Below are 24,380 nucleotides of genomic sequence, written 5' to 3'. Positions count from 1 at the left end.
AGTACTTTTGCACGGAAGTGATGCAACAACTAAGAATCACAAGGAGAGGGCAGCAGGAATAAGTCACCAAAACAAAATAGCTTTTATTGGCCAATAACAACGATATTTATATTTATATGTCAACATTAAAGGGTTAACCAATATCAATGAAAAATCTTGCCAAAATTAAAAACACTAATGGCAGTGAGGATGTTTTAACGACAAGATACCTTATAACAGCAAGATCTTTGGCTCGCCAATGTAGGCTATCTATAGGTTATAACATTTTTGTCTCGCCGTTATAGCCTATAATGTAGCTGTTGCAGGCTATAACAAAGAGAATTAACTTGCCATTATAACCAGCTTATAACGGCGAGACAAAGATCTCACCTATAATGACGAGACAAAAATATCATCATTACAGGCTATAAACATGCAAATTGAAAACTAAAAATTAGTTTTAAAAAATTGTTTTTACATTTAAATACATACACTTCAATAAAACTTCAAATATAATAAAATTAACAATTAAAACATACATTCAACAAAAAGTTCAAATATGCATTTCATACATATATCCTCAAATATTAACTTCAAACATACATTCTCAAACATTCAAAACACTTCAAACTATTAACATATACTTCAAAAATATTTCAAAAAATAAATATACACTTTAAAAATATAAACCCCCTACATCCTCTCCAAACCTGCAACAAACACACTTTAAATACAAACCTACCACATCCTCTTTAAGCCTGCAAAAAACATATATACTTCTAATATTTACATAAGTCAAAATTTAATTATGACAACTATAACAAAGAGTTTAGAAATCAAAACATATATACTTCTCATATAAGTAAATAGTTTGAAATTTTGAATCTAGGATTGGGGTTTTGTCCTTGTGTATCCATGAGAGCTTGTATCTCCTCTCTAAGTTTTTTAGTTGCTTCTCTCTTTTGCTTAATTTTTTGTCTAGTTGCTTCTCTCTATCACTCTATTTTCTGTCTAGTTTCTTCTCTCTTTTGCTTTATTTTTTGTCTAGTTGCTTCTTGTTGTTGCTTCATTCTTATCTTAATTGTTGGACCTTATCTGCAAAATTTAGGCCTGACTAGAGTATGATGGTTTGGATGGAAGAAAAATGCACTGATCTCACTCATATGTCCGTATTGCTCCCTAAGAACCTTGGCAAAAATATCTTACTGCATCATCGATGAACGTCTTTGTAAAGAAGATGTTGAATTTTAAATCTTCATATATTAAAGCTTCATCTTCACGTCGTTAATAATTGGTTATCAGTAACTAATGATAATGTACAAAATAAAATGAATGAATATGACACTATAAAGTGTGAGTTACTTACAAAGGTTTCTTCTGCTTCGCTACAGATGAATGTCATGTGATATGAATGAGTGTACATCTCTTTGTAGAATGCACTTGTCATTAGTTCATGCCCAACTATTTCAGTCTATAAATAACAAATTAAAAATCTATTAGGTCAAACATATTTAACACTATACTATATAAAAAAAATAAACTTACACAAAAGAAACTTACCCTCGTACGAAGACAATCTGCTGATAAGTTGGACCATCTGTTTTGCTCTATTCACCAAAATTTTCTTTGACACCTGTTATTAACCAAAAGAAGATCAATTGGTAAACAAAAATCTAAAAAAATAAATATTTATTTACTTATAAATATATATCTAATATTTATTGTCCAATAGTCTTCAGTGAAAAACATGCAAATCTCTTTTCACACTTCAGAGTTGACTCCCTCAGGAAGATATTGTTCTGCTATGTCGTGGTTTTAAAACTTTTGGTAATGCATGTAGAAACCTTCTCGCACCCTTGAGTATGATAGATGAAGTTGCTTTTCTACACCACTGAAATTCAGGTATATCTTTATCTAAATCAAACTCTTTTTGTACCAAATTATCAAAATATAGTTAGTAACGCTCATTTTATGGATTAATTTATTTATCAAAATATAGTTAGGCAATATACTTATATAATATGCTTTATGTAGCATCATCTTCGTTTCACCTGAGACCTTCCATGAGTTGTAAGTGAGTATGACCCGCTTCTTGGTGATGCACGAAAGCCTCTTAGAAAATACGAAGGAGCTATCACCTATGTTTGTGCTTGAAAGATTCTGCAGTTGCTAATTTGTAGTAAAAAATAAATATTAATAAGAATGACAATAATAAATTTTTAATTATAATAAAAAATATTGAATTAATATTTATCTGAAGCCATCGTGGATGGCTCTGGAGCTATAATGACTTGTGGTGTATGGGGGTCACCTCTTCCTCCCTTGAAGTATCACCCACTTGTGTTTCGATGTTGTTTTCAACTAAGTGTTTACCTTGGTTGACAGGTGGTGAACTTATCATAAAGGAGGAAGAACGCTCACGTCCTCTTCGTGAATATGTCGATATCTGTTAATTTCATGCAAATAATATTAGACCATACTACATTGTACAAAATTGAATTATACAAGAATATTCACTATCATACACTAACAACATTAAATTATATATATTATGAAGAATCAATTCACAAATTACAAATATATCAAATAAACGACACCAACAAGATCATGAAGTTAATATATAAAACAATTATGAAACATAAACAAGGGTTATATATATATATTTTTAACTTGTTTTCAAGAGAAAAAAAATACAAAGGCAGAAAATAGAGCAATAACACATGCACTTACATTGTACTTTCTTTGTGACCCTAGATGCTTTGTCAACTCTTCATAGGTAGATATTCAATTGCACTTATATCAATTTTTGGGTCTAGCCATAAGTCCTTCAACAAATTAGGATTTTTTGGCAACACAAGGTCTTTCTTCTCTATTTGTAATGAAGATATGTTGTAGTGTTTATAAATTCCAAAACAACACACGAGACCTACTAAGGCCCATGTATCAAAAGATCAATCAAATTCATCCAATCACATAAGCATTCATTTAAAAAAAATCTTATTTAATAACCTAATCACATAGGCACATAAACATTCATTTCAAAAAAACCTTATACATGAGAGGGCTTTTTCTCTCTTTCCCTCTACTCCTTCCTCTCCCTCTCCTCTATAAAAAGGGATGTGTGTATATATGTAAGGGTTCAATATAATCTTTCCAGTAGTTCATAATCTGAGAATCTCACTTCGCTGAGAATACAATGATTGACAATAAACGCGGTCTAAAGAATGATCAATCATATTTGTTTTGGTATCAAAGGTTAAGATACATCTTAAAAGAGAGAGTCTAAAGACTTATGAAAGAAGAGATTCTTAGATCCCTTGATTTCATAGATATAATACCATGTGTTGACTGCATAAAGGATAACGAGTCCAACACATATAAGAAAAATTTTAAACTCGATAATAAAAAATTAGAGATTGTGCATTCAAATATTTGCGGGCCTTTTTTTCGTGTTACATTGGTGAAATTTTTTTGTCACATTTATAGATGATTACTCAAGGTATATGTATCTCTATTTATTATTTAAAAAATCTGAAGTCTTTCAGGTTTTTAAGAACTTCAAGAAAGAAATAAAGAAACAAACCAGTGAAGTTATTAAAGTAGTTGGATCTGATAGATGTGTCGAATATTATGGTCATTTCACTAAGATAGGACAAAATAAATGGTCATTAGCATAATTTTTAAAAGAAAAATGTATTGTACCTCAATACATCATGCATGGTAATACTTACCAGAATGATGTAGCTGAAAGGAGAAACCATACACTTAAGAAAATAGTTGGAGCGATGTTGAATCATTCAAATCTTCTATTGACCTTATGGAGTGAAGCTCTTAGGATAACAATACACTTTTTGAATAAGGTTCCTACAAAAGTTATCCAAAAAACTTTCTATGAGTTATAAATTGATAGAAAACATTCATTGTCATATGCGTATATGAAGATGTCCAGCTGAAGCTAAATTGTATAACCCATATATAAAAGTATTTGATCCTAGGACGATTAGTGGAGTTTTTATTAGTTATCCAGAAAGATCAAAAGGCTTTAGGTTTTATTGTTCATCTCATACACCTCAGATAGTAAAAATAGATAAAGTAGGATTTCTTGAAAATAGTTTTGTTGTGATAAATACATCTCAAAGTTTTAAATTTGAGAAATTACAAAATTCAGTTTCCATACTTACGAAGAAAAAATGCTCAATTTTTCGATGATTGTTCCTTTCGATGATGATATGAAAAATTCAGTCAATGAATACCAATCCCAAGTAGAACAAGTTATTGATGAGGATATATAATAACATGATGTAAAAGTTCATTTTGAATCACCCGTAGCACCTGTATAGAGGTCTACGAAGACCAAAAAATCTGCTATCCATCTAGAATATATAATATATTTACAAGAGCCTAAAGATTTCATAGACATTGATGATGATCCCTTAACCTTTGTAGATGCCATTGAAAGTGGCATATTGTCGCATTGAATCAATGTCATGAAAGAAGAACTTGACTCTATAGCAAAAAACTAAATGTGAGATCTTGTATCTTGACCCGATGGAGTAAGGCTTGTTGGTTATAAGTAGGTCTTTAAGATCAAAACAAGCTCTAAAGGGTGAGTAGAGAAGTACAAAGCTAGTCTCATTGCAAAAGGTTTAATACATATGAAGGGCATTAATTATAATGAAACTTTTTATCTTGTCTTAATTAAGGAATCGTTGAGAATAATCATGAATTTCATAGCTCATTTTGATTTAGAGTTATATTAAATGGATGTGAAAACAACTTTCCTGAATAGGGATCTAAAAGAGAAGGTATATATACAATAACCTTCTGCTTTCAGTGTAAATGACTCAAATAATTTAGTTTGCAAATTAAAGAAACCAGTCTATGAACTTAAATAAGCCTCATGTTAGTGGTATAAAAAGTTTAATCAAGTAATTTTGAACTTTATATTCACTAAAAAAGTTATTGAACGGTGTCTATACCTTAAGGCTAGTGAAAGTAAGTTCATAATTCGAATTTTATATGTTGATATTCTTCTTGCAACTAATGAATTGAGTATGCTATATGGAACAAAAGATTTTTTTTCTCGCATTTTAATATAAAGGACATGGGTGAGGCCTTATATGTTCTTGAAATTGAGATTCGTCGTAATAGAATTAAGGGTGTCCTTAGCCTCTCTCAAAAATCCTATATCATTAAGGTTTTTAAAGGATGTGGGATGAAGAATTAGTCTCATAGATTGACACCCATAGTGAAAGAGGATAAATTGCTCCTAAAGGACTATCCTTAGGATGATAATAAAAAGGCTCATATGACAATTGTCTCATATACTTCGGCGGTTAGGAGTTTGCAATACATGCAGACCTGCACATGATCAAATACCACATTTGCTGTGCGAATGCTTGATAAATATCAGTTTAATCAAGGTATTATGCACTGGAAGGCAATGAAGAAGGTCATGTGTTATTTGTAAGAAATGAAGAACTATATGTTTACCTACAAAAATGTTGACTACCTAGAGGTCATTAAATACTCTGATGCAACCTTAAGATGATATCCCAACAATAGAAAGTCTACTACTAGATACATCTTCTTACTGACAGGTGGTAGTGTCTCATGGAGAAGTGAAAATCAACCTACAACTGCAGTATATACTATGGAGGTAGAATTTATTGCTCTATACGAGACTTCATCTCAGGCCATTTGGATAAGAAACTTCATTATAGGTCTTGAGATTGTAAACTCTATTGAGAGACTACTAAAGATCTTTTATGATAATGAAATTATCGTGTCTTTTTCAAATAACAACAAGAACTCTACATCATGTCAACACATGGAGTTAAAATACTTTGTTATTAAAGAAATGACTGAGAATCATTTAATATGTATTGATACAATCAGTATAAAGGAAATGACTATGAATCTTCTTATTAAAGGGCTAACACTATAATTATATTCTCAATATGTAATGGGGATGGGTCTGTTTGATTTTTTCTTATGCATGATAATACATTATAGTTATATGTGATCACATTTATAAAACTAAATTAATTTTCTATGGTTTTATGCATTGTTGATTTTGTATAAAGTATCTCTCATTTGGGTAGAGAGAATAGCAGAATAGCAATATTAAAGGACCAACATAATAGGTTAGAGACCAACCTATTCATAAAGATAATCTCAATATGCTAAAACATTGAAAATGAATAATATTATAGTGCATATATAGAGGTGTTCATTTTCATGACTCATATGATTCATTATTGTGATACAGGATAGCATGTGAACCCACATGAAAATTGAATTGAGATAACAATAAATAGCTTCAATTATGTGACTTTCCATGTCAATGAGTCAAGTGAAAGAATGTTGAACATTTTAGATTGGGTTTAATTGGAGGTGACCCGGTTTGACACAAGGCACACTAAATGATAAGCATAAGTGGGGAGAGGGTTATGTAAATGTGAATAGTTCACATTCAATATGGGCATGTGAAGGGTTTACATGCATGAATGCCATGCATGTAACCCCCAATCTTTCTCTCCTATATAAAGAGAGACACAATTGCTTGATGAGTGCAATCAAGGAGCTCTTTCTCTCATTTGGGTTCAAGGGTCTTGCTCACCTTTCGAACTGACGACCTGGGCTCATCGTGGGCGTTGATAGATTGAAAAGAACACCGAGCACCTGCGTCTATGCAAACTTTGTTTGAATCGACTATGGTAGCTTTCGGTATGTTTTCGTTCTCCATGCTGTTTTTTTCCGACAAGGGTCTCCTAGAGAGTGGGCAGAGCACCGTCACCATTGTGGTTGTCGAGGATGGTGCAGGTCCTTTGTATCATGTTGATGAGGCCGATCAGGCTCTCCATCGTCGTCATCTCCACTCTCCCCCAACCAAACCCCGTCCACAAAACGATCGATCAATGGCTCCTTTGCTCCCTCGCTCACCCCTTTAATTGAGAGAGATGGTACGATCAAATATCGATTGCTGGCTGCTCTCTCCCTTGCCCAAGAGAGAGGTGGGAAGTAAACGTGAGTTCAACACTGCCTTTTATTTGTCCATTTTTCTTAAGAAATTTTGACAGAGGGAAAGTGTGGAGCGTGTGGTTAGGTAAGGAAATTTTTTTGGCTTAAACCGTCCGTGAATTTGTTAACTTTGGAAAACAAATTACCAATTTTTTTATAGGTAAAGAGAAAACCCCCATCACCGATCACAAATTGGTTGGTCGACCGTAAATTGGCTGTAGGGTGTCAACGGGTCGGGTTTGGTTTTGACTTAGGTATAACTATACTTGGACCAGATTTTCGGGTGTAGTATCGGGTCTGAATCTAGGTCTAATAGGGTCTACTATAAAAGAAACTATACTCAGCCCCCGATAAAAACTATATGAACCAGACCTGAACTATACCCAATAAAATAATATTTTTTATCATTTTACATAGAAAGTACAGATCTTAATTGGAACTCGGGTTGGGCCCGGGTCTGGTATAAAATTTCACAACCTATGGTCCATGTATTAATCGGACCTTCGAGTTCGGACCCAGGTCTTAATCGGGTCTTCTTATTTGTCACCATACCCGGACTCTATAGAGTTTGGTTCAGGTCGGGTCCAGATAAACTTGACCCGTTGACACCCCTAATTGGCTGGCCTAAGGTTCTTTATTACACTCAACTTTGACCTTACGGTAACGGACGTCACGCTTGGTTTGGGTTTGTATCTTGTGACGTCTCATCAACTTCACAAATCGCTTACAATGGATGAACCAAACTCTTGTGTGTTGCTTTTTTTTTTTTTAACTTTTAAGGGAAGATTGTTGTTCATATGATTTCCAAAGCTATGACTCAAAGCATTGAGCAGAGCACATTGCGTTGCTGTTTTCATAAATTTGATTATTTTATTTGTAGGTGAACTTCAGAGGAATGTAATAATGTGTCAATTCAATTAGCTAACCGAGGAGTTTTAAGCAGTTAACCACCTATATACCAGTGGGGTTTGAACTTGCAACATCCCATCAATTGGTGACTTTTACAAACTGCTCCTACCTGTTGGTTGGAGACCCTCGTTGGTGTGGATCTTTTGATATCACGTGGACTTTCTGAGTCCAAAGCTTGGCCTTGTATCCAGTTTGAAATTCCCTTCCATGACTCGGTTCAAGTCGTTGAATATATGCACTCACCGGGTGTGAGCTTATTTGGACACAGTAAACCTGGATCAAATGGATCCATTATTTCTCTGGGTGATTAGAAAATATTGGCTTTTGGATAGGAATGATAGTGGACCGGGGGAAAACGGGGTTCTGCCTGCATTGCCCCGTTTGAACCGGAGATGTTCAATATTATGGCATTGTTCGGAATACTTAAAAGGATGCAACACCAGACTAATTCTTTGGGCTTATTGAACTGGATCTCTGTTGTTCAAAGGCTGAGGCAAGGCTGGGCTGGCTGTCCATGGAACTTGCTGATGCTACAGTCAGTTTCGTTTTCCTGGGCCGATTTGTCTACGCCACTGCCTGTCCATTTTATGGGCCTGTCTGGCCTGTTGTTCAGCACTAGCAGAAACGACCTTCCAATTTCAAGGGGAGTTGCAATGAACTAAGATGATATCTGGAATTGTCAATTCTTTGGAATTTGCAGATGGCTGTGGCCTTGTGCAAGTCTGGGTACTAATAACTGCTAAAACTGTTTCTCTTGGAAATCCTTGTTGCTGTTGTCCAAACATTAAAATGTCTTGAGAAAATGGTTCCCCGACTTGTAAGGATTTTATCAACCAGAGGCCTGCCAATATGGGATCGATCAAAAAAAGATTTGTGTTTCCTTCTTTTCTCTTCAAAGCTAAACAAGGTTTTGCATTTGAATGTATCAGCTACAGATCATATATTACAGAGAGGTAGGTCCAAGTCTTTTGAATTGCGTGGATCAATGTGTGATTAACCAATACATCATACCAGCTAAACAAATTGCAGAATTGAAGTGCATGGTATCAACATTATCAAATCTCATACGTGCGATCCACAAATACTCCATGGGAAGCTTATTTGATAAAAGTGACGTCGGTTTCCAAACAAAATGTATAATCCTCGCACTAATTTCTTTTTCTTTCTTTTCATTGAGGCCCTTAAGAAATTTGGCACGCGCAGGCCAAATTTGGAACTATAAGAATATCTGCCATACGAAAACCATCCTAAGAAGCACATGAAAGGAATGCTTTTCCATAGGAACGATGAAAAAACAAGCTCACCCTCTCCATGTGAATAAATGTATGGGCAAAACTACCATTGCTCAGCATTGGATATGCTAGCTGGTTAAGTGTCAGACTACACTACCCTTGGATCCCACAACACAAAAAGAAAAGAAAGACTGCCAGTGTTCAGCCAAATACAGATAATCCATCATAAGAACCAGTTTCATAGGTATAGAAGAAAGAGTCATAAATTTTTTAGAGAATTTTCATAGTTTTTTTTTTCTTCGGGATTCCAAACAAAAGCGCAAATAGAGTTAGGCAATAAAAAGTACATAATTAGTTCAAGAATATAAACCCCCAGAATTGAACTGTTTTATAATCAACAAATCTGCCACCCTGCATGATAGGTGGTTTGGGATATCAAATTTGGGGACCTCCCCATGACACAACAGCCATGTTTACACTGTTAACCATTACAAAATATGGCACCTTTCATCTCATCCTCGCCAGAGATTGAAAAAAAAGAACCTTCTAACATGCAACCATGCTGTCTGCACAAGCTTCTATTGTGTTTTTGCCAATTGATTCATGGTAAAGGGAAGAATAAAAATAATCAGCAGGTGGTGTGTCCTTCATGAAAACATTTCACCTGATACAGGAGCAATCATGCAGTTAGAATGAAACACATGAGAACAGGGGCGTAGCTAGGATTCATGTGAGGGGGGGGGGGGGGGGGCAAACAGGGGTGTAGCAAATTTTTTTTGTGTGTGTGTGATAGTCTGGGGTTCGGGGGCAGCGCCCCCCCAAAAATTTTTTTTGAGATAAAATTAAAAATGGCTACAATTATTAATAAAAATCTATTTCATATGGACAAATCAAACTATTTGCTGCAGTCGGGGCTGGGCTAGGACTGGGCTACAAAAATGGATAAAAATCTATTTCATATGGAATCAGGGCTGGGCTAGGACTGGGCTTTTAAATTTATTTATTTTTTTAACTGGGCCGGGAGGCAGGACTGGGCTACAGCCCAGTTCTTCCCCCCTCCCCCCCAGCTCTGCCTATGCATGAGAAAGGTGCTGCGCATGCTCTCCCCACTAGATAAAATGGCTGTAGGATAATCACAAAAAGGTAACAAGAATGCTAGGTCAGATACAGCGTGATTAAAAAAAATGCTGACAATCGCCTTCAAAATGAAAAGCCTCTGCACTAGAGACCAAGTCTCACGAGGTTTTGGATCAAACTGGGCACCATGCTGTAATTGAAAGCATTATTCCCATTAACATACAGAAAATCTAAATAAGCTATCGTAAAGTACATTACCTGAGAATTTGGTATTCAGAATGTAGAGGTGCCAGCTGAGGTGGAATAGCCGGCTGATTGCAATTCCTTCAGGGTTCCTGCTAGCCAGTCCAGGCCCTCATAAAGGCCATCTCCTTTGATAGCACAACTGCCCTGGACATGCCATCTTCTGTTCTTCAGATCATAAAGACCAAGTCCTTCACAAACCTCCCTTGGGGTCATGGCCCCCCTCTACATAATAGAAAGGCATATAACATTATCAAAGCAAAGAAGACAAGCATGTGAAGATAAACATTTTAGTCTACCTAAACAAGCAATGTCGTGCATGACAAGCTAAAGAATATGCATGCATAGAAACAGGTTGACAACAGCTTCCATATCTAAATATCTGAATAAGCATGGCCTTGAGCAAACACAAAGGCAGGTATCTGATGAAAAATTTTCATTCATGGATGCATGTGACATGATTATTTCTTCAATTACCATACATGTAAGGAGGACGCTTTATGCACTTGATTGGGAAAGAGATTTGACATACCATGTCTTGTTTGTTTGAAAAGACCAAGATGACACTGTTCAGCATGAAGGGATCACTAATTATAGCCTGAAAGTGGGGTTATCAAATTAGAAGCCATACCATTCATTGACAATTACTATTCACCTACATTAAGTCATTATGAGGCCATCGCTTAAGATAGAGATATGAAACAAAGAAGCCAGACAACCTGAAACTCTGCTTTCGCTTTACCAATGCGCTCTCTGTCCAATGAATCAACGACATAGATCTGCAGGGTGCAAACAATGTTACTTGAAAGCTTTATATCCTTTTCAAGATCTTCCTACCCATTACTTGTGAAACAACAGTCTACAAATAGGGCATGTTTGAAAACTTAGGCACTTTCCCACCAGGGACAGTAACCTACAGAATTTCTTGAAGATGTGAGGAAAACTTTCCCAGGAAAAACTCTCATCTGTCCAAAAGGTTGTACTCTTCTCATAAGAAAATGATTTATTCATCTGCAAACTCTATGAAACATTTTCTCACCCTGGCAAACAGACTGTTCTAATTCCCAATATGAGAAAATGTTTCATAAGTTCGCAAATATGCCCTTAAGTGTAAAAGGATAAGGTATTTTACTGTGATCTGCTATACAAAAGCTGCCTTTAGATACTGTTGATTTCCTATCCTCCATATTTTTAAAAAAAATTCAATAATGGCAAAAGAATGACAATGTGAATCCAACCTTTCAGAGCAGCAAATACCACCCAACAGTAGTTTTCTGAAGAAACAACGAAGGGATTGGAAGAAATTCTTCTTTTAAGGCAAATGTGATTTGTATCACTAGAAAATATAAATGTAGTTTTGTCCCACCAAAACATATATACTATATTCCACTGACAGATGTGATTTTTCCCACCAGAAAAAATAAATTATCTTCCACCAAGAGTTGGCATCCATTGAGTGTGCTTGCCTTTCTGATGAGTACTGTTAAATTTTCTATACAAACAAAATCTTAAGCCAAGAAAGAAACTATATGCAGCTTTACCAATGGAAAGTACTAGTATTCTATATAAAAAGACACTATGCAGCTTTAACAATGGTATGTACTATCATTTGCACATATAAAAGGCCTAGGCATTACCGATTCTGACAATTCTCAAAGTTTTCATATTTAAAAACAGAAGAACAAGCAAAGATTTATAACAGTGATTCTCTTACCAATCCATCAGTATTATTGAAGTAATGCCTCCACAGAGGTCGAAGCTTCTCCTGACCACCAACATCCCATACAGTGAACTGTACATTTTTATATTGAACCTTCTCTACGTTGAAACCTATATTAGACCAAAAGGTAAGAGTACAAGTTGGTCATCATGTATATAATCACATAATATTGAAGGCAAACATTTAACTGGGAGATGTTTCCAACACCAGTGCCACAAACAACTCGACTGACAGCCAGTAACAGATGTGAATTCAATAAGTCACAGAAGTCCATCCATTTTCCTCTTTCTCAATGGACAATGCTGGTGTTTTCATTTAATTGCAGTCTTAAATCAAAGATGCCCCGGCATGCATTTAAATGGATAATGTGTCTGTAAATGCAAAATCAAGAGGCAAAGATGCTAGTGAGGATTGACACACCTATAGTTGGAACAGTAGATAGAACCTCTCCAATATGTAGCTTGTACAAAATAGTTGTTTTTCCAGCTGCATCCAACCCAAGCATCACAACCTGAGCCAAGTAAATGACACCCAAATCAATGGAAGAATTTGTAAACGCAAAAAAATGGTCTGAATTGAACAAACATATGGATACGAGGCTCCATCATATTCACAGAGTGAGTGAAGAACGAGACTCCTACGATATCTAATATGAATGGTCAAAAAGTCACTCATAGCTACATTGTCCGTCTTTACCACGAACCACAAAAGCCTAGAGTCAGTCTCGCGTGAATCCGCTTTTTGAGCTCAGCATGCTCTTGAGCCTCATGGAGCCACTCCACCATTCTGGTACCTGACCCTACTAAGAAAAAGGCTCCTCCAAAGTGCGAGGGGATCCAAACCAAACAATTTTTGTCTCACTCGACTATTATTCACCGAGAAGTCAAGTGGATACTTCAATGTCAAATTTGCCTGAAAGATAGATTTTCATTGCCTTATGTTTGGACTTAGGCTTTCTATCACAGACACTGTCATAGGGACATGGCATTTTGGTGGTGTCCTTGGTGACACAATCAGACGAGTGGACACTGACACTGACATGTACAATGAATATTTTACTATTTTAATGATTTTTAGTTTAATTTCAATAAAAATACCAAGACTTAGTTTTTTATTGATTAAAAACTTAAAAAATCCGTGTCCCCATGTTCTATTTTCCAAAAAAAATTGAACTTTCTAGTCGAATCCACGTTTGACGTCCTCGTGTCTTTGTGACGTGGAGAAAACATAAACAATTTTGACAATATTCCAACTAATTTTCCAGGTCAGGGTCTTGATCTTCAAATCAAAATGCACATATTCATATTCCTAAAGGTCCAAATTGTAGAAAAATTAGCCCCACCAAAAGTACATCAAAAACATCAAAACTATTCCAAAGGAGATTGCAGGAACATACCCAAAACTAAGCAATAACACAATACAACAAAACTCAGGCCAGGATCAGTAAACAGGCATCAAATCCAACAGCGATACCCTCAGCATACAAAATAATAGCATTCGCTCCTGAATACAATCTGGAAAATAGTCTATAACAAACATCTTAGAAGTTTCAAGGATATTCATGAACTTACATCATGTTTCCTCTTTTTTTTGGTGGAATCTGCATTCCATATTTCAAGTAATTTATTAAGAGTTGCCTTTAAGGAAAGGTTCACGAACCAAATATGTTATTGCAAACTTTCAATGATTTCTATCCTCAAATATTGTGAGTGAATTGAACCATTAAGCACTGTAACATGTACTGCTCTCTATCTTTCCATGATCACCCAGGGAAAACCCGCTAAATCTAATGGAAACCATTTACTATAAGGAATAATCTCAAAACTCAGGTATCACAGGCTCAAACCAAACACAGGTTTCCCTAATATTTGTTCGTTACAAAAGGAAAAAAAATAACATAAAGCAAATATATCTAAAGCCCCATTTTAATCAAATAAAGCATGGAAGGAGTTGAACCAATTTACTTTTCCTTTAGAACCATTAAAATTCATCTTTTTTTCAAGCAGGATTCGGCTATTGTACCAATAAAAAAAGCATACCACCTTTGGGTTAGAACCCAAAGATGGCACAAAACACCAAAAGATAAAGAGAGATCGTCCAAGAAATAATGACCCATCTCAAAGGAATAGCAAGAGAGCGGGGAAATGGAGAAGAAAGAAAAGGAATACCCTCATCTCTTTGTTGCCGAAGAAGGTATCGAAGAGCTTCCGGAAGGCCTGACCCATGTTTGGTTTGTTGGGCAGACAGACAACCCACAAGGTCATATGCAGAAAAAGATGCCGATGAGACCAAAGAGGAGATCACACCATCTGACTATGTCTCTCTCTCTCTCTCTCACACAGCTAGACTTGACCTGGGTGGACCCATTTTGCCAGGATGGTACGGATGATGGACCTACTTTAAACACCCTCTCATGTAGATCCATTTTAGGTGGATTTGGACAAAGCATCACCCAGGTTTGACCCAATATCACAAATCTGAGTGTCGAGATTTTTTCAACAAAAAAAAAACAATAAATTTTGACAAGAATTAATATTTGGTGATTGAAGGAGCAAATTTATATCAAACTATTGAGCTCAACATTGTAGGTTCAAGTTTTATCGACTCAATCTAACCACATAGACGTGTTCAGGATGGTCTGTTTTCTAAGAATCAAACCTTGGATCGTATTATTTCGATCCAAAAATATGATTTTTTGAATCATAAGATTTTAGTGTATTGCTGACCATTAATCTTTTGAAGCTCTTAAAAAACTTGCCGAAACTCATTTCTTAATAAACAAAATTTGTAGATTACATAGTTTCATATAATTCTGTGTCTTCAATAGCACCAAATATTAATCCAATATAAAATACAAATAATTTAAATGATAAATAAAATAATGTGGAAGAAAATATAAAATTTTAAAACCTAATGTGAAACAAACGAGCCTTAAATAGGCGTTTGTTTGAAGCATCAGTGCGACAAACACACGATTTCGTATGTAAAACGTGGGCCACACTGGGAGTCATGATTCAGCCCCCGTTGGAAAGAGGTCCATTTCATATGAAAATGGGCCTCTTCCACACGTTTTGGGGTGAAACAAACGCCTGGATTGTTTGTTTCATAGGTGGGAAAGTCTTATAATTTGTTCTGTTCTAATTAATCTGGGTCTATTTTACCGACGGCAATGCCTGTTTAATCCTAGACTTTTTGGGTCCGTATCAGTTCCATCTATTTGTTTGTCTCATCGTGACACTTTCCGAATCTGACCATACCCCAAGAATATCACGGCATTTTCAAAACAGGCATCACAGCATCAATGTGATAAAAAACACTCTTTTAATTTAAATTTTTTTGTATTGTCCGTTATACGATTATATATTTTCTGTTTTTTTAACATTTTGTGAATGTTTCCCCACGATTTTCTTAAAAGTTTTTAAACTATACAAGATTTTCCTAGGGATGTAAATGGGTCAGATTTAGTTCGGATCCAGTCATTATACTGAATCCAACTTAATTGCATCTTGCTTCATTGGATTTTGAAAAACGGAATCAGGATTTGATTAGCTAATCAAACACATTTTATATGTAATTGGGTTGGATTAACCATTGATTTCAATGCAAACCATCAGTTTCACAACATGAATGTGAAACTATAAAACATTAGGCTGAAGGCTATCTTACATAAATCTCTAAAGATAATCAGAAGAGGTGAGATCCCTCAATGGATACAGGTCTATTTCCAGCACAATAGTAACTGGGCTTGGTCCCATGCATATTAATTAGTACATCTGGACTATATAAGCCTATAACATATGTTATGAACTCAGTGATAATCCTTGCTTGATTTCACTTAATTCTAATCTTATTGACACAGTATAAGCTTTATTCTCTGAAATGGTCAAAATGCAGCAGCTATGGTGTTCAACATGGAGATCCCTCTCTGCAGCGAAGCGCCCCCGCATTTCTGGTTATCGACGAAACCACATGTCCATTAACGGCCGCGAAGGCCTCCTGTCGACTGTATCGTGGCTCTGCAGCTCCTTTACCACTCTGGATGAAGTAAGCTCCATTAGATAAGACATCGTTCACTGATCTCCAATCCCATGACTGCTCATTTCCACCATTGCTCATTCGAGAAGTAACCTGCATTTTTTTTATGTTAAATCTAGTTTTTCAAGATTCACATATCCAAAAACGTCAATGTTCAAAGCGTCTTCATATTATCATTTTAATGAATTTATCGTGATATTTACATTTAAATCAGCTAAATTAATCTTGTCAAAGAACAGGTTATTTTGTGTTTTTATTTTTTTCATGTTTTTGTTATTAACTTTTAAATTATTTATTTTACCTATAACAATGCGAGAAAAACAAAAATTTTACAAGAATTTGTCTGCCGTTATTTTCCTGCTTAAAAGTTTTATCACTATGCATATATCAAAAAACTCGAGTATTAGCCAAATACCTCTTTGCTTCCTGATTTTGGTGCAATAAAGAGATTGCCTTCACTTCTGATTGTTGGTCCTGCACTTCCTCCAATTGCATATTGCACCCATCCTTGATAGTAGTTGTTCACAACATGGGCATATCCATGGCGAACCCTGCGATTAATCCGCGCAATTGTCATTATCATCATAATTATCATCCTTATCATCATTACCATTTCATTTAGTTCAGTAAAGAGTTTCAGAAAGTAAGCCCTGGGAGTTTTAAGCTGACATGGACAGAGACTATAAGTATGGCAGGCTGAGCCAGCGCGGCTGGGTTTCTGCGCCTGGAGCGGTTTTTCCGAGTAATAAAGAAAAGAGTTTCAGAAAGTAATTAATTTGAATGAAAGTTGTAAAAATAACCTTGGCATCCTCTGATAGCATTTTGGGCCAAAGCGGTTGAAAGCAACAGTGACCTTCATATTATTATCCTGATTGAAACCATCTTCATGGCCTAACAGTATCACCTTAACATGGTTTCTGATCCAATTGTTCGAGATCGTTATCGCCGTCGATCCTCGGGTCGCATCAATTAGCCCATCCTGGCATCTGTGCAAAGTGTTATGATCAATCCATATCTTGGAGCAACCGGACATTGCTATTGCATCACCATCTGAACTGCTCATGTCAAATATCTTCCTACCAGGCCCCATAACCCGACCTGGGCCTGATGCTACACAATGGTGGATCCTCAATCCATGTATTATAATATCGCTCACTTCTCGCAGCAATATGCAAGATCCGTATGCTATTTGCACAATGGCGCCACGCCCGTCGATCGTCGTAAAGCTGCTCACAAGCAATGGCATTTGCAGTTTGATTACCATGTCACTCTGGAAGGTTATCCACCTATGCCCAAGTATTGCACCATATCTCAAACTCCCGGGCCGCGGGTTGATCGGATCATCCACTGGAGTAGTCACTATGTAAGGCTTGATTCTTGGTCCAGTATTGCCCATCATCTTTCCGGCGAACCCGACCGAGCATGTGGCTAGCTTCATTCGGTTCTGTGTCCAATTTGGGTCACTCCTCCAGCACCTGTCTATTACATTCATGCTAGGCTTTGTTCTTGCAGCATGGACTCGAAGTGAAAGCTTAGGAAGTAGTAGACACAACAAGAACAACAGAAAAGCAGAAAGCCTAGAGCAAGTATTAGGTGATCCCATATCCAGAGAGATAGAGAGAGAGAGAGAGAGTAATTTCTTTGATACACTAGATATTTTGATAGAAGTATTTATAGGAGAGAGCTGCTGTCTTTTGTTTCTATTTTTTATCTTTGAGACGGTTGCTTTTTTGTGAAAGTTGGTTGCTGAGAGTTGATGAAAAGAAAAGAAATTAGAGTGTTGTTTGTGTTGTTTGGTGGGAGTTCCTGTATGTAACGTCCAGCTTATTTTGTATTACTTTTGCAGTTTTTCCTTCCTACTTTTCCTCTTGATAAAACGGCTTTGTTTCTCTATTAAAACTACTATGACACGTGTTGGATTCGGATATCAGGTAGGTGTTACTGGATCTTACGATATTTGGATATGGCCTAATGGGATATCTATACAAATGGGAAAAGCCTCCATCAAGCCTGAGCACACTTTGTTCTTGCGGTTGGGATTCAGGTAGTAATTACTGGACCACTACTCTCCCCAAGGTGGGTTGGCATAGTGGGGTGGAGCCTTGGCTGCTAGACAGGCAGAAGGTTCAATTCTCAGGTAGCATAGTCCTGGGGGCAGGGGTCCTAGCCTCATAGTTTTACACTGCTGGCGCGACGACTATGTTAGGTTGAACCAGCACGATCAGGTCTTCATGCCTGGTGCGGTTTCTTTGGGTTATAAAAAAAAAAAAAAACTGAATCACGACTCTTTTCTGATTGGAATTGGAAAAGCTGCTCCTGTAAGAAGCATTAACCTTCTTAAGAGTGAAGAGTTATAGAGCTCAATAAGTCTAGCCAGCTGAACCAACTGGTTTTGTAGGAGCTGTTAGTGCATGCCACCATGTGTTAGAACGTTGTAAGTTCAAAACCCAATGGTATGTTGTGTAACTGGTGGGGGTTCTGACTAAGCCTAGCTTGCCTATTAATAAAAAAAGTCTAGTAAGTATAAATTTCAATAGCTTGTAACAGTATTTTAACTATAAATATACTTTTATATATTAAAATAAAAAATTGTGCAAATCAATTAAATAATTATAAATGTGTCTTGGTGTCATATTTTGAGCACATTTGTGAACTTGCGTTTCTTACTTATATAGGGCACGTTTGGAAGTGATAGGACGTAGAAAAAGTGATGTAAAATGAAAAACCTGTATAATTTTTTTGACCCTTCCAAACGAGAGAGACTGTTTTACTGACAGAGTTTTTTTTACAAAACGTAAATTTTTTTATAGAAAACATTACTCCGTGAGAGAGTTGGAGAAATATATGTTTACTACCAAGAGAAAATTTATTTTTACACTCCTCACTACCCACCATTTCGCCATCACTACCACCACAACTCACCATCACCCTCCACCTCATCTCTCTTATTTTTTACAATTTCCCGCTATGCTTTTCTCATGCGATACAAACAAGCGAAAAAACTTCTCATATAAAAAACTCTCATAACTAAAACTTTTTCTTATGAAAGTTTTTCTCTCTTCCAAATGTGCCCATAGAGTCATGGTTTTTGTCTGCAGTTTTTTTTATAGGGTCTGAGGAATGGATGGTGGTGCTGACTGCTTTCACACTGTTTTGGTTTTTGTTATAATTTCATCAATTAAAGTTACTTTCTTCGGAATGGGACACCCAAGAGGAAAAGTGTTTCTTATAGGGCACATTTCGAAGCAAGAAAAAATTTTATAAGAAAAAAATAATGCTTATGAAAAGTTTTCATATGACACTACAAGAAAAATACGTATTAACGATGGACACTTTCCGTCACTCATTTGTCGCTAACGTGTTTATTGATGGATTAGTGACGGATGAGTGACATAAAGCATCCGTCACATAATCCTGGTCGCTAAAATATGACAAAATTTATCTGTGGCTAATTAATGACAGTTTAGAGACAGATCATGTTCGTCTTTAATTCATCATTAAATAAAGACTGATTTGGTTTTGCGAAGGAATGTATTTCGTCACTAATCTGTCGCTAAAATTTAACGCTGAATACCTATCTGTCGCTAATGTCCATCGCCAATTTAGCGATGGATTAAATTTTGTCGCAAAACATTAATTGATTTAAATTGGCGATGGATATTGGCGAGCGAATCCATCGCAATTTTTTTAAAAAATGTACAAAAAAATTGAAATATGAATATCGAAAAAAAAATCTTTTTATATAATTTATATAACCTCTGTATAAAAAATAAAGTACACATAAAAAATACATATACAAAGCAGGTGAAACAAATTTAACACAAGTTATAAGTTAAATCAATTTAACAACCCAGTACAGTCCTTGCCAAGTTCTAATTAGTTACAAGTCCGTGAACCAAATTAAACACACGAATCTAATCCTCGTTAAAATTCGGAGCATCATCCTCTTTATTGTCTCGATCCACCCCTTCATCCATGCCTCTATCGGCTCCTCTACGTTGATCATCTCAAGCATCCTATAAGAGAACCGAAATGTTAGTATTGATAAACAAAATATAATGAAATAAATTATATGTAATGCACCTAATCTAATGCAATTAAAGTAAATGGTTGAATGATACATAGACAAACAACAAAGTAAAGGACAATAATAAAATTTAGATATGTGTTCTAAGACTGACAAAAAAACAATCATAATTATTTCATTATGCAAATATGTGTTCTAAGATTGTCAAAAAAATGTCACAGTGATTCACGCATGCATATAATGTTTATAAGGTTGTCAAATAAATGTGTTATGTATCACAATCATGCATATATGTGTTATAACTTATAAGGCAGTCAAAAAACTTTCATAGTGATGAAATCATGCTTACATGTGTTGTAAGGTTATAAAAAAACCTTCATAGTGATTCAATCATGCATATATGTGTTCTAAAGCAGTAAAAAAAAATTATAGTGATTCAATCATGCATATATGTGTTCTAAGGCAGTAAAACAATTCATAGTGATGAAATCATGCTTATATGTGTTCTAAGGTTGTCAAAAAACTTTCATAAAACTTTTATAGTGATTCAATCATGCATATATGTGTTTTAAGGCTGTCAAAAAAGTTTCATATTGATTTAATCATGCATATATGTGTTATAAGACAGTCAAAAAACTTTCATATATGCTAATATCATGCTCATATGTGTTCTAAGATTGTCAAAAAACTTTCATAGTGATTCAATCATGCTCATATGTGTTCTAAGGCAGTACAAAAACTTTCATAGTTATTCAATCATGCATATATGTGTTCTAAGGTTGTAAAAAAACTTTCATATTGATTCAATCATGCATATATGTGTTATAAGGCAGTCAAAAAACTTTCATATATGCTAATATCATGCTCATATGTGTGCTAAGGTTGTCAAAAAACTTTCATAGTGATCCAATCATGCTCATATGTGTTCTAAGGCAGTAAAAAAACTTTCATAGTGATCCAATCATGCTCATATGTGTTTTAAGGCAGTAAAAAAACTTTCATAGTTATTCAATCATGCATACATGTGTTTTAAGGTTATCAAAAAACTTTCATAGTGATTCAATCGTGCATATATGTGTTCTAAGGCAGTAAAAAAATTTATAATGATTCAATCATGCATATATGTGTTCTAAGGCAGTAAAACAATTTCATAGAAATGAAATCATGCTTATATGTGTTCTAAGGTTGTCAAAAAACTTTTATAGTGATTCAATCATGCATATATGTGTTATAAGGCAGTCAAAAAACTTTCATAGTGATAAAATCATGTTTATATGTGTTCTAAGGTTGTCAAAAAACTTTCATAGTGATTCAATCATGCATATATGTGTTCTAAAGGTGTCAAAAAAATTTATAGTGATTCAATCATGCATATATGTATTCAATCATGCATATACTAGCTTGAAATCTAACAACATGAAACAAATTACATGAATCTTTATACCTGACGGGCACCGAAGCTCATGTTGAATGCAGACGAAGTTCCCCTGTCCCGAAAAAAGTTGCATAACTCATTATGGACAAGGTTGAGAATGACTTCATGTAAAAAGTCACACATTTTGTCTTCAAGACGTTGACAGACACCATCCCAAGACATAGTAGGGTCAATCAGACGGTGGGAGTTGATGCTGGCGGGAGAACTCTAAGAGCCCTGGCTGCAGAAAGCAACGACTAGTGTGATGTTCATATTACTCCCAAACTCGAACACGCGACCCTTTTTGGGTTCATCAGTTGCATTCACCCATGCTGCAAGATCAAAAGGCGGATGCTGAGTGGAGTCATCGCTATATCGCTCTACCATCTGTTGCTCATATGACTCCTATAAAGTAATGATTATAATATGAATTAATAATTAAGAATTACAATATTTATGCTAATATAATTCATATTAACTTGTATATTACAATGTTTATTAATATAATAGATACATATTGATGTTGCTCTCACCTTCTCAGATACAAACTCTTCTGTGCTCTTACGTTTATGTATTTCAATAAATACATCCTTGTAAGGCACAATGCCTCCTTTTTTTGCTTCTTGCAAGGTTAAAGGATAAAAAAATCAATTAGAATGTATGCATAAGTACTTATAAATTTGACAATATATATTAATAAATTACCATTTTCTTCTGGTGGCTCCCAAAAGTCCTAGATCTACCTGTGTGTAGATGGGCATCAGGCATCTTCACTCAGTTTTGTGCAGCCTTTGCTTAGCGGTTTTGAAATTTATTGTTCGCCCACTTGTCGCACATTGCCTCCCAATAATCTCTTCTGATAGTAGAAGAGTCATGACCCTTCCACTACAGTGGATCATCTATTCTACCAGCTGCTTTTATTGTTGCAGTCTTCATATTATGCAACATATCGGCAAATCGATTAACAACCACCTTCTGTCACACTACCCTCACGTCCTTCTCCTCGTTTGCAGTCATGAAGCGATGTGAAGCCTACAAATACTTTCAGAAAGTTAATACACATGATTATAACAAAAAATTAAATATGAAACACATTAGTTATGATAAACGATTATATACCATGAATGAAGACAATAATTTGTCCAACACCTCCTTCGGGTACTATTTCCATTGAGCAATCGATCTTGAAAGATGTTGAACTAGTGACTTTCTAATTTCTCGTATTACTTCTTGTGGCTCGAAGCTCATGTTGCACATGAATTAATACACATTAACAATCGACTGTCGATATACACTATTTATAAGATAAGTATTTGATAAGTGACAATAAAATACTTACGATCGACTATCGATATAAACTATTTGAATGAGTCATCGTGTGTCAGACTGAGAAGACCCTACATCTAGCGTTGTCTCGTGATGTATATGAGTAGCTGATGTAGGTGGGTCATGTGTAGGCAAAACATCACCAACAGAATAATGAGTTAGAAATTCACACAATGCACATTTAAATTAATCAAGTATATAATTATTTAAATGATATACCTATCGAAGCATTATGTGAAGACAAAAGCTAAGATTGACTATCATTGAGCTGAGATCCTATAAAGATGATTAACAAGTAACACTTTTTATATCAACATATAAGCAAAAATATAATGAATGCCTATATTTAAATATAACACAAAAATATCTACTAATGATGTCCCACGACCTTCACTTGGTCTTCAACCACTGGCTGCTCGACCACTGTTACCTCCACAAATCATATTCTAACAAATAAAAATGTTATTTGGATTAGTTACATGATATGCAATTTCATGGATACATAATCAAATAAAAAATAACTTCATGCGAGCATGGATACAGTCGCATCAAACATGACAATATATTCAAATCATTCATATCACATCAATGTCAAACATATACCTGCAGCAAACACACTCAAATATCCTTCTAACTACTATCATAACTAGCATGGTCTCTAAATTACAAAAATAAGAGCATATGAGAAAGTGATGTGGTATGTATTACAAGATGTATTTCAGTAGCTCGAGTATGCTTCTTCATCACTTGTTTGACTTTCATATTCTTCTTCTTCCTCCTTCTCTTCGTCCTCTTTGTCTTTTTATTCATTAGGCACCTATCTACTTGGTATATCATTTGGATCATATTATTTCATACATGTGTCATCTGACAATAGAGATGTGACATGCAGACCATGTGTGACATCGTGACCATAAGAGAAGTCATATATATCATCTGACTGATAGTAATCACCATCTTCAACAATCTTATCTTTCTATAACTGATCATACTTGGGGTATAGTTTAGACTTCACATTGCAAACCGCTCACCATTCATTTCTATTTGACTTTCTTGTATTCTGATATGAAGTATAGTAAACTTGTTGAGCTTGTGATTCTAATATGAATGGTTCATATGTTCCAAACCTTGATTTATGATTTACCTCTACAATGCATGAGGTATTGTCGACTCTTATTTTTGTGGGATCAAACCAATGACACTTGAATAAAGTTACCTTGTTATTTAAGCCTAAGTAAGTCAACTCCATTATTTCTTCAATAACACCATAATAGTCAAGTTTATTTTCACCGTAACTGCTACCTTTGACACACACGCCACTATTCTTCGTTGACTTATTGACACACAACTCATGAAACTCTTTTTCTCTACCGGGTTTTATGCATTTAGAACTGC

General features: G+C 35.4%; 1 protein-coding gene and 1 pseudogene across 1 annotated transcript; both read right to left on the bottom strand.

The window, feature by feature from the left end:
• Window positions 1-9,384: 9,384 nt before the first annotated feature.
• On the bottom strand, window positions 9,385-14,519 carry LOC149819194 (uncharacterized). Its single transcript, XM_089984020.1, has 7 exons — window positions 14,352-14,519; window positions 12,604-12,694; window positions 12,178-12,293; window positions 11,183-11,242; window positions 10,996-11,061; window positions 10,479-10,688; window positions 9,385-9,807 (listed from the first exon to the last, which is right to left on the bottom strand). Exons 1-6 carry the CDS (start codon window positions 14,445-14,447, stop codon window positions 10,494-10,496), a joined length of 624 nt encoding a protein of 207 aa, XP_089840146.1. The 5' UTR covers window positions 14,448-14,519; the 3' UTR covers window positions 9,385-9,807; window positions 10,479-10,493.
• A 1,570-nt stretch (window positions 14,520-16,089) lies between these two features.
• On the bottom strand, window positions 16,090-17,710 carry LOC149819193 (putative pectate lyase 16 pseudogene; annotated as a pseudogene).
• Between the last annotated feature and the right edge of the window lie 6,670 nt (window positions 17,711-24,380).

The sequence above is a fragment of the Nuphar pumila genome, chromosome 13 (assembly GCF_984573655.1).
Source record: "Nuphar pumila chromosome 13, dmNupPumi1.hap1.1, whole genome shotgun sequence".
Classification (NCBI taxonomy): Eukaryota; Viridiplantae; Streptophyta; class Magnoliopsida; order Nymphaeales; family Nymphaeaceae; genus Nuphar; species Nuphar pumila.
The sequence above is the reverse complement of the archived record's forward strand: the minus strand, read 5'-3'. Positions and strand labels throughout refer to the sequence as shown.

Bases quoted from the DNA above. Each gene is read 5' to 3' on its own strand.
- LOC149819194 (XM_089984020.1), bottom strand. From the start codon at position 14,447: ATGACCTTGTGGGTTGTCTGTCTGCCCAACAAACCAAACATGGGTCAG. The intron at 12,294-12,603 runs GTGTGTCAATCC...GGTCTAATATAG, and splicing joins ATCTACTGTTCCAACTATAG to GTTTCAACGTAGAGAAGGTT. The intron at 11,062-11,182 runs GTTGTCTGGCTT...CCCCACTTTCAG, and splicing joins AAGCGAAAGCAGAGTTTCAG to GCTATAATTAGTGATCCCTT.